Source organism: Amphibalanus amphitrite, unplaced genomic scaffold (assembly GCF_019059575.1).
Source record: "Amphibalanus amphitrite isolate SeventyFive unplaced genomic scaffold, NRLGWU_Aamphi_draft 000257F_arrow, whole genome shotgun sequence".
Classification (NCBI taxonomy): Eukaryota; Metazoa; Arthropoda; class Thecostraca; order Balanomorpha; family Balanidae; genus Amphibalanus; species Amphibalanus amphitrite.
The window spans coordinates 361109-372712 of record NW_024881752.1 but is presented as its reverse complement, the minus strand read 5'-3'; the positions used below and the strand labels follow the sequence as shown (position 1 = coordinate 372712).

At 56.2% G+C, this 11604-nt stretch overlaps 1 protein-coding gene across 1 annotated transcript; it reads left to right on the top strand.

Moving 5' to 3' along the window:
- Positions 1-700: 700 nt before the first annotated feature.
- Positions 701-10080, top strand: LOC122386600 (zinc finger protein 358-like). The gene is made up of 2 exons (XM_043375934.1): positions 701-885; positions 7382-10080. The coding sequence occupies exon 2, from the start codon at positions 7382-7384 to the stop codon at positions 9332-9334; it is 1953 nt and encodes a 650-aa protein (XP_043231869.1). The 5' UTR covers positions 701-885; the 3' UTR covers positions 9335-10080.
- Positions 10081-11604: the final 1524 nt, after the last annotated feature.

Below are 11604 nucleotides of genomic sequence, written 5' to 3'. Positions count from 1 at the left end.
GCTGCCCCATGCGATCTAGCCAGCCGCATCAGCATGGCTAGTCATAACTACGTCACAAGTCACAACCATTTCTAAAATCGACCTTTTCCTAGCCATCTGGCCCCTCCCCATTGCAGTTGGTCCAATGTCGCTGACATTAATTGACGATAAGTACCCGACCTTGGAGAGTGGAGTGGTGCGCTGCGCGACTGAGTTGCCCCTCCTCTCCTACCCCACTTGGCGTGCAGTCGGTTTTCCTGATTCCTTCCTAACTACTTCCGGTCAACATTCACTATTCCCGCATACCCTCGTAACATATCTGGTTTTATGCCGCACTTGGCTAAAAAATCATACCTAGCATAAAAACAATATAACCGAATACAATTATTCATCATTAGCAATGGCATAACAGCCATGATCGACATTGTCATATGAAACGTCGTTTTGATCGTCGTTCTATTTTTCCGTGTGCTGCATTAGCTTAGCACTATCGGTGTGAGTGTCCATCTAACCCGTCCGCGGCATTACCGCATTCTCATGAGCCCGCCGCTCTATCCTATCGCTCCGTCTCCGACTCTCCCTCCCTCTGCGGGTGATGACACCGTCCAGCCCAGCCAGACACCCCCCCCCCGCCCCCGCCGCCGAGGGGGGGAGGCGGAGTCGGCGGCCGGCGCGGCACGTGGGGCGCCACATCGGCTCGGCAGGCCCATGTTGCAGAGTCAGTTGCAGAGAGGTGGCGCTGGCGGACGGACGGTGCAGCGCGCGGCTCGCCGGCCGCCCCACAGCAGTGCGCTCTAGTCGAGCAGTGACGGAGTGGTGAAAGGAGACTGAGTGGATCAGCGAGGCCGCTCCACGGCCAGCCAAGCAGCAATCACGGGAGGACTAACGCTTATCAACGCGGCTGAGGTGAGCGAAAAACCGGTATTGGATTATGGATTTTCGCCATCCATGGATGTGTGCGGTGGGTCATGGACGGACGCCATGAGTGTGTTTCTTTGTCTGGGTTTTTGGGTGTGTATCACCTCGCTGAAGGGTGGTTGGCGGTTCTTGGTGTAGTGCTGTTGCATGGAATCCTTGGAGAGAGCGTTGGTCGGAAGAGATAGCGAAATAGGTCATGGATCCCGTCTGCCGCCGCCGCCGCCGCCCCCGCCCGACGGCGCGGAACGCGGACGGCGGTCGGCGGCGAAAATGGCGGACCGGCTGACCCCGAGTGGCGCGGTGGGTGCGCCGCTGCACGTCTCACGCACACGGCGCACCGCTTTTGGAGGCCGCGCCGGGAACGGCCTAACTGAGAACAGGACGTGGCTGGGATTGGGTAAAAAGAAAACAGGGAAGAGTAAAAAAATAGCAGTTTTTTACGACTGCCATCAGTTGGTGCAGATTAGGTGCAGATTTGATGGAGATTTGGTCAAATTAGGTATCTTAAACGTTTTCGGTTTGGGTTGCACAGATGCTTATAGACCCTATTGTTCAAATTTTCAGACATTATTTTCGATTAAAATTTAAAACACTGAAACAACTTCACGATATGAAGTTATCTGTTGTAAGTGATTTGCTGCAGGTTTGGTCAAGTAAGGTGGATTCGCCAGATAGTCCGTCGTAAAAACGGCTGATGTGAGAGCTTATGCTTGTTTTGGAGGAACAAAGCTACAACAAAGTCGGAACCTTCAACAAGAAATCAAATCACAAACTTGTTTTGTCAATTTAGTTAGGTAATTTGTGTTCCTCTGTTTTAGGCTTGCTAATACCTTTCTCATCTTACAAAAAAAAAAGATAATACAGTGCATATTTTCATTGGCTTGTGATTTCAGTCTGTAAAACCATATTTTACGATACGTCTAAAAATAGGTATTAGTGAAGAAAAATCAAACCACAAGGCTGAAACAAAGCAAGAGGCTTCCATGTATGGGGCTAAGTCTCTGAACACTGCTTCATGGCACTACCATAAGTGTAAGCATGCTGTGGCGGCCGTGGCGCCAAAATCTGATCTTGGTCACGCTATGATACATAAATAGAAATGGGAGTGGGCTGAGTCGTGACGCTGTTCGTACACTTTTCCTTTTCGTTGCGCTACCTGCAAATAAATAAAAACAATCCGTTGAACTACATTCTTTTTCGCGCCAATGTGTTCAGTATATATTTTTGTCACACATAATATGTTAATCTAATATAGTTAACTCTCATGGTAGTAAAACTAAGCCATAACAAAGTAAATAACTCTTAACATGGGCCATATCTCGGCATCAAAACGTGTCTAATCCATCAACATTATGTTTCCGCTCATGGTCATTCGAGACAGCTTTTACGGCAGCCTCAGCACCACGGGGTCTGCTACACGAGCGTTATAAACCTGTTTAAACCCCGGGCTTATCTGGTTCAGCGAACATGTTTCGGCTCACGACGTCATGCAGACATCTTCACGGGGTCATCGGCTGATGACCCGTGCACGGACGCGCCGTGCAGACCAGTGCAGACTGTTTGCAACACAAAGACAGTCGGCTGCAGGCCGAGCGGCGGCGGCGGCGGCTCCGTCAGACCCCCGGGACATGGGGCCAGACACCGGAGCGGCGACCCAGATGTCCGGTCGCGGTGGTGCAGTACTCGTAGTACGGTACCTACTCGCGTAGTGTTTGTATGATGCTTGTGCGTTGCTTGCGTATGTTTCTCATGCGGTACTCATTCGGTACTGTGCGATATTTGTATGACACTCGAACGATCACGGTGTATTAACTATTAAGGCATTTGATGCTCAAACTGAACTTGTGTTGCACTCGTGTCGTGTGTTGCTTTCATGGCGCTCCACCGATTCTCTAAGCTACACTGTCGGGCTCCTCAAGAAGACTCAATCACGACCAGCTCACGGATATGGTGTCATGTCCAGAAGTTCCCGCTGGGTCGGTCACGACTTTGCGAGATGCCCGTCACGGATGACCGCTCCGGTACCGTGAGGCTCCACCATGAGCCTCTTCCCCACTCCCCAGCGATACAGAGAACCACCCTTTCCCGGCGGCAGCAGCTGAATTCCCGGTGCAGGCCGCAGACGGCTGGGAGTGGTGCGGTATACCAATAAATAAACCAACCTACCCCAAAGTCATGCAGCCGCAGCGCCGCATGACATCAGGGCTTCTACGAACCTTAGCGAGTTTGGCATGCGGACAGCCGCCGTTCGTTCTCTGTTACCTTCCTGGCCCAACAGGAAAATTAATGCCCCTCAAGAGGCGGTCCGTGTCGTGCCCGTCGCGTTTGTCTGTATACAAGGCGCCGCGACTGGTGTAGGGTGATGGTGATATCACACCGGCCCCAACCGTGCATTGGCAGACGGGAACGCCATGACCTCACGGCACGGGGCCGACAAACCGCAACATAGCCGGTGCTTCTGCGCACCTAAAGACCTCGATGTGGAGCCGTCCTGGAATGAATATGGAGTCGAACTGGAACGCTCGATTCGTATCCAGAATACCATGACGTCTTTGAAGAGAATGTTGATGTGCAATCAGAGACATTCCGTGGTGCGATGGAGTTGCTCCTGCACGCCACTCTGATCGGAGCGCATGTTCGTACGCCGCCCTCGTCATGCAAACATGACGCATGGCGCCGTTCGCGATGCGGCCCGCACTGCGCAGGATCGGTCACGACTGCGCAGTGCGCACCGCGGCGCGGTGAGGTGCACCACCCACCCCTCACACGGCCAGCCTGGCACGCTGTGCGCTCCCGTGGTGGAGTTCCGAGACCACTGACGGCCCGCGGCCGCACTGAGAAGTGGGCCTCTTTCATCGAACCCATCAGTGGTCGACCATGACCACTGGCCATTGAGAAACATTACGATCAGGGCCATTCTGCGAACTATAAGGTAGCCTCGGCTGTTGGTAGTGTCTGGTTGCAAAGGTTGCCCTAGTCGAACGGCTGTATGGCCCCTATCCAGGCGTAAAGGCGATTCCACGCCTATCTTTTTACGACCAGCTGGTGTTACAGCCGTCATGTAACCGACAACGTCACAGCGAGGGGCGCTTCACCAGGTGTGCGGCGTAGCTTATAACGCATAAGTATAAATCACGGAATGGCTCAGCACTGCTTCGACCGAGCAGATACCGATACCTGGAGCTGAATGATGCGCACCAGTGTCAGGCGAAACTGGGAGCCCTCGCGTTGTGTAACCTCATGCATGTATTCCCAGGGTAGCTCGTATAAGACGGGAGACTTGAGCGCTGAGTTCACAAGGAAGGCATTCGGTTACGGTTTTGTGACTGAGCGTCAGTACATGAATCCGTGTCGGCTGTAAATATGGAACATTGGTTAGCACGCTAGTCTGTGACAACAAAAGAAAGTCCGCATACTGGTCAGGCAAGGCCGCAGAACGCGAAGCTACTGCCACTCCTGTGAACATTTTGGAGCGTCCTTGATACCGTCCGCTCGCGTGTGTTCCACATCGGTAGCATGCAGACGAGTTGCGTCACCGCCAACAGTCAGAGCCAGTAGGTATTTCGGTCGGTAAACGGCAGGTCATCGGGTGGTCGTCTGCCGAAGATAGCCCTCCCAGCGGCCGGCGAGAAATAATCTAATTTGCATCTGTCTGGTGCCCTCATGGGACCGTGCTTAGCATTAAGTGGCTGGAAGGGGTTATAAACGTTGACTGGCGGTGCGCAGCAGCGTAGGATCGATCGGAAAATGTCTGACTGCTCCGACGAGCGCTGTCGGACTCCGCTCCCGCTCTGATTCCGGTCTAACTCCTGGCCTAACTCCCGGCTTAACTCCCGACTTAACTCCTGGCCTAAATCTGTCAGTTTTAACTCCACCTCGGCCTCAACTGACACGGCCCTAGTCAGGGCCTGAAGCTCTACTGACCCTACCCCGACTTCGTCTGAATCCCTGTCGCCGCCACTGCGCCGTCCGCAGCGCCAATGAAGCATGCGTGCCGTTATTTTCCTTCAGCCGTCGCCGCTCGACGCCGGCCGGCGGCGGTGGCGCGCGGCGGCCATAGTGGCGCAGCGGCGACCAATCGCGGCGCGGCGCTGCGCCGGCTCCGCCCCGGCACAAAAACAGGCTACGACGGCTCCGCGGTCGATAGCAGTGAGGCCAAGATACATACGGGCTCTGGGGAGGGAAACGGGAGACGAGAGAGGAGGGACGCAGTGGTGGCCGCGGCGAGCGAATGGCGGCGGTGGCTGGGCGGAGCCGCGGAGGGGAGGACAGAACCTGAGGAACGGGGAGGGGGCGGAAAGGAGCCGAACAAAAAAGCGATAAGGAATAGAAAAGAAAAAAAAACTGTGGGGAACGGGCCCCAGTAGCAGTTGAAGACTGGTCAGAGAAACAGTGGTTGTCAGGGCAAACAAACTAAAACAGATGGGCGGGGCGTCATGGGAGATAAAGCAATGGATCAATTTGCTTAGTGCTCGAGTGGAAGAGAGATAGGCGGCCTATCAGTGAGGGACTTCCCGCCACCCTCCGCAGTTCCTGCACCCAGTGACCCCCCTATCACCGTCACTGTCGCCGTGTTGTGCGGTGGGCGGCGGAGCAGGCGACGGCTTTGTCCGGGGCCTGCCAGGGGAGCCGTTACCGCCTGGCCGGCTGCCGGCTGCGTGGGCCCTGCAGTCGAGTCCTCAGTCGCGCCGAGTCGTGCTAAAATAGCCGACCGCCATGAGTTGGCAGCTGGTGTCGGCTGCGACTGCCCTGCGCCGCGCGCTGGAGTGCCTCAGAATGCGGCTGACATTCCTGCACCATTGTCTTGCAGTCTCTCTGAACAGAGCTAAAATGTCCTCGCCAACCGTTTTCAGACACGGTAGAGGAGCCATTTTGCCTGTCTACTACACCCGTGTAGTACACCAGGCACCGTCTTCACACAATGGCCCATCGGACCCAGCCACTCATTCATGGCACAACAAATAACTGTTGCCCAAATGAGCGTTAACGTCACCCGAACATTGCCGACTATATCCATGACGCTCTGTGGGCCATTACAATTGTTGATGGCGTGCAGCGTTGCAAAAGCCGCGTCCTGGGGCCCATCTGAAGGTGGTACAAAGCTGGTCGGAGGTCGGTCGATCCACCGACCCGGGGCTCCGTGCGCCGTGCAGTTAGGCCGGCCGCAGACGTTATAAATCGTCTACCGCGCTGTGACGTCATAATGGCCCGGGCGCGGCCAACGATGCCGTGGGCCCCTTGTGTTTACACCCCGACTATCCACCCCAGGTCTTGAGAAACGGGGCGTGCAAAGTCGAGCACGGTCTCACTGCGACAGAATGGGATTTATGGTGTCTTATCGGTCCTGTAGTCAACATGACACGTCAGCAGTGGTTAGTGACGTCACAATCCCTGACCTGGGCCCAGGACTGGCCTGGTGTATCTCTCCGAGTTCCAGCGTCCTGTTTGCCCTTGGGTCGCCTAACTTTGCAGCTATCTTTGAGCGGCCGGACGCTGCCGCGGCGGCGGCGATGCCGTGCCCGTTTTTAGCAGCCGAGCGGCGGGCAGAGGGGTGAGGGCGACCGGCAGAGGGGTGACGGCGGGCAGAGGGGTGAGGGCGACCGGCAGAGGGGTGGAGACCGCCGCCGTCATGGCCGTCAGTGACGGGCGCATTTAGCGAGGTCAACGCCGCCGCTGCCGACGCCGTCTGATGAGACAAGGGCGCATTCAGGGTACGCAGCGCGGGAGGGCAACGGGAGCGCGTACAATATAAAACGGCGCTAGGGGTGTGTAAATAAAAACTTCGTTTGGTGGAAACGATCAATGATCTTTTTTTTCTGGATCCAGATAGAAAGCGTGATGTGCATGACGATTGACATTACTTGCATAATGCATGTCAGCAAGCCGCAATTATTTCCATGGTGGTTGAGGCGTGAGTCGAGAGTAATTTGAGACTCGAGGCGTGCGTTCAGTATTTGATAAATGAAAGGAATTAGTTGCATACAGAGAAGTGTGCTTGTCGGATGCCAGGAGACATTTGGGTTTTCCTGTTAAATGCACATTGGGCATATCTGATCAGTTTCAGGGGTCAGGAGGTTCAAATGTGTCGAGATTTTCTACTAACACAGCATTAGAGGAAACAGTGCAGTTGTTTATACAAAATGCTCGAAGCATGACGCGTTCTAAAAGGAACGAATATATTTAGCGGAGGAGGCTGGTGTGGCCATGAAAAGCGGCCCACGCCTCTAGTTCCTGCACGGTCACCTCTGGGCCACTCAGTTGCCATGACTTGCACCGCACCAATCTTTCCAGAGCGGGTTAAAAATAGCACTGGGAAATATGCGATCCTCGCTGTTCCCCGTGCAAAGTAACTACCTGGTTGTCCGCGTAATTGCCATATAAAATTAATACGATCTCATGTTTAAGCCCGGTGCATTGAACTCGCCACCTGACGCCGCTGGTCGCTCGTCCCGCCCCACTCACGGCTCTGTCCCTCTGTCCGCAGATGAGTGCCCCGCTGCCCAAGAAGCGGCTGTACGGCCGATGTCGGCGCCAGCCCAGTGTGGACGGCAGCGACTCGGAGCTGACCCAGGCCACCGACCTGTCTGCCGGCTCCGAGGGCGAGGGACGCGTCACGCCGCCGTCGCCGCCGTCACCGCGCTCGCCCGTCTCGCCGGTGGCGGCGGCGGTGACCCCGACCCCGGCCGACTTCCGGTACTCGCTGTACCCGACCTCCGTGGCGGCACCGACCGACGTGCTGGCTCACATGCGCCGGCTGGAGCCTCCGGCCGAGGCCGGCTCGCCGCAGCTCGCCTCGCCGGCGCCCGGAGACTGGGACGACGACTCGCTGGATGCCAGTGACGAGGAGCCCGTGCCACCCGAGCTGGCCAACCGCGAGCCGCCGCTCACCTGCGGCGTTTGCGGCAAGGAGTTCCCGATCCCGGCGCGCCTGCTGCGGCACCAGCGCATCCACACCGGAGAGAAGCCCTTCCGCTGCGAGTACTGCGGCAAGACGTTCTCCGTGAAGGAGAACCTGAACGTGCACCGGCGCATTCACACCAAGGAGCGACCCTACAAGTGTGAGGTGTGCGGACGGGCGTTCGAGCACTCCGGAAAGCTGAATCGTCACCTGCGCATCCACACGGGCGAGCGGCCGCACAAGTGCACCGTTTGCAGCAAGGCGTTCGTGCAGTCTGGCCAGCTCGTCATCCACATGCGCGCTCACACAGGAGAGAAACCCTACGGCTGTCAGACGTGTGGCAAGGCCTTCACCTGCAGCAAACAGCTCAAGGTGCACCGGCGCACCCACACCGGTGAAAAACCCTACACCTGCAACATCTGCGGCAAGAGTTTCGGCTACAACCACGTCCTGAAGACGCACAAGAACTCGCACTACGGCCAGCGGATGTACAAGTGTACCATCTGCAGCGCCACGTTTCCGCAACGGAAGGCGCTGGAGCAGCACCTCACCGAGCACAACAACGCCGGCAAGCAGCTGTCGCGGCCCTCGCTGGTCTCCCAGGAGGCGGTGCGCCGCTCGGCGTCCCCACCGGACCCTGTGGACACGCCCCCGGCCAAGCGGCCGGCCACCGCCGCCGCCGCGGCCGGCGCAGCGTTCGCGCTCGGTCCGTCCTACCTGGCGGCGGTGTCGAGCGCGGCGAGCGGTCTCCGTCCGCTGGCCACGCTGCCGCACTGGTACGCCTACAGCACGGCGCCGGCGGCGGCGTACCGCGGGGCCGCGCCGCAGGCCGCGCCCGGCGTGGTGGCGCCGCACCCGCTGCGCTACTGCTGGGTGCCGGCGGCCGGCGGGTACCCGGCGCCCGCGCCGCCGGCGCCGGCACCCCGAGTCCGGCACGGCAGCACCGGCCTGCCGTCGGGCTCATCCACCGAGAGCCGCGACTCGCCGCCGGCTCCCGGCTCGCCGCCCGTCTCCCGAGTCAGCACCCCGGAGCGCAGTCCCCCGCCGGTGTCGGCGAGTCTGACGCGCGCGCCGCCGCAGCTGACACCGCTGGAGGCGCACCACCCGCACCACCAGCCGCACCACCCGCCGCACCACCAGCCGCACCCGCCGCCGCAGCCCATCACCGACGCCTTCACCAGCAAGGTGACGTTCATCCTGACGAACCTGATCGGCGCAGAGGGTCTGCAGCGGCTCGGCTACCCCGAGTGCGGCATCGGCGAGGTGCTGGAGCGAGCGCTGCTCTTCTGTTCAGAGATGCCGTGCACAGACGCCGGCGTCAGTCGTCAGGAGCAGCTCAAGTGCAACATGCGCACCCTGCTGCTGTGGTGCATCCCCGACCAGGAGCAGTGGCGCACCTACGGCTGGAAGAACAAGAGTATCGAGGAGATTGTTGATCAGTTTTATGGCGAGTGCAGCCGAGACGCCGCCGGTAGGCAGGGCGGCGGTCTGAAGCCGGGCGCTCCCGGGCCCCTGGCCACCTCCCTGCACGCCCTGTAGAGGCCGGCGGGGTACCCGGGCGCCGTCTGAGCGTCTGGCCATATCTGCCCAGCTCCATAACGAAGCCATAGCGCAGCGGTCGGGGCGGACAGGCAGTTTGCCGATAGATCTCCTGTGTGAATGTTGATGTGTTTCTTTGCACTCTGCGGTGTCTGTCGATGGGCCAACGATTGCAGACGGAGAGGAGAGGGGAGGGGGACGTGGGCAGAGTCCCCGGATGGTAAGGTCAGAGCGGGTTAGCTAGCTGAGTCTGTGATCGTCCACTGCCCCTATTGGTTGAGTCTCGCGCTGTGTTGTGTCGGGCCCGGTGCCCGCTGCTGTACAGACAGAGATAGTCGCTCGGTCTAGGGCCGGTGTTGTGTATAGAACGCGTTAGCTAGAGCTGGTCTCCTACAGGTCACGTCGTGTTGTGCTGTGCTGTTTGTCGCCGATATCGGCGAGACTTTCGGAATAACGGGTGAGAACTACTGCACGGGTGAGCGACTGTGAGCTTTACCGGGCGCCGGCCGCGGTGGCGCCCCCTGTAGATGGCGTTGTGAGCGCTGGCGGAGGGCGGGCCGAGGTGGGGATTGGGGACGGTGCTCCGACTGGTTTGGAGAGGCACTGCCAGCGACTGGATCGCGATGTCGACTGTCTGCAGCGCCCCAGTGGCCAGGCTGACTATTTTGTAACCCTACCTGTCGTGAATGGTACTGCGATTGACACGTTATCTTGCACACTATAAATATAATGCGTTATATGATGAAGACCGACTTTGACCTCCGCAGAGCGGGGATTATAAGCGACGAGCGAAAGAAAGGAAGCCGAGAGAAAGCAACGGATGGAAACGATGTGAAGTGAAAAACACGAATTTTACTTTCACCGGGGCCGGACGGATAGCTCAGATTAATTATATTGTTCGAAGCAAGGCACACCTGAAATCCTGATACATTCTGACCGGTTCTATACTCAAATTTCAATGGCAGACTTCACAAAAGTGCGTGCAATAAGCTGCAACTTAGTCTCTCAGGCCACACTATTAAGAAAACAAAATGCTCTGGAATTCCACAAGGTCTAGACTAGTTTTGACACTCCTCAGTGAGTCCTAAAACCATTGCTTAAAATGGAGAGCGGCGAAGGCCTTCTTCGAGTAACATAAAAATGTATACGCAATGAAAGGAAGAATTTCTATATTTAGATTGAGGGTGAATGGCATCAACTTCGCATGAGCATTGAGCAGTAACAAGCACAAATGGAGCCATTCGACGCTAACAAAAGTTTGCACATAAAGCGAACTGCGTACTTAGTGGAAAAGCCGTCTATTTACGCTACACCGAACCGCAGGCACGCAGCACGTGCAGTGCATATTGCGCAGTTCGTGCGGGTTCACAGGGTCCGTGCTCGTGACGTGGCGAGGACATAGGTATTTCCACCCCCTAAAAGTCTCCGAATATAAAAAACTATTAAATTAAATGATATCTATTCAGCGCCTTTCTATATCTTTTCTGTACCTATCAGCAAAAATGTCAGCTTCGGGTTTACTCAGGTCGCCTGACCACGTAATCTCACTTCAGAACATATGATGATGTTAACCCAACCCATGCACCAATGCACTGAACGAATACTTTGAAGCTTTGAGCGATTGGTAAGATTGACCGGTTTCGGATGGTAAATTTCATGGATAAAACGTGTGACCCATGCGATCATTTTCGGGACCTCGACTCGGGTTAACCGCCTATGCTCCCACTCTCGGTCAATGTGATATAAATCAACTTTTATTTGTTTGCACGAGTCATTTAAAACACCCGCAAACATCATAAATTAGGCCTGGCAAAGCACACCACTTTATAAATAAATCGTTCAAATTTGTACAAGATAGTACTTCTTTTATGCACGTTCACCGCTATTTAACAGTGACATTAAGATGTAAAAGCTACCTATACAGAGCATTTAAGGCTATTGTCAATTTTACGTCCCGTCCTGAGCTTTCATCAGCCTGCTGCCTGTTATGAGAATGCCACTGTCTCCAGCATTCCATGAACCGATATGGGATCGACGTGATCGTGATAAAAAAACGGTGGGTTAGCGTCCCTTATTCCGGCTTACATGGTGTCAGGAGCCGGCTCAACACCTCGAATATCTCCAAATAGCTTGTAATCTGTTATTTGTGTACCGCGATTTGTGTGCACTGCATCCACACAAAACAAGAAAAATACTCCTTGCAGCAACCGGTTCATTCAACCTCCACCTGACCTATCGCGAGGTGAAATCTAGTAATTTAGAACAATAAG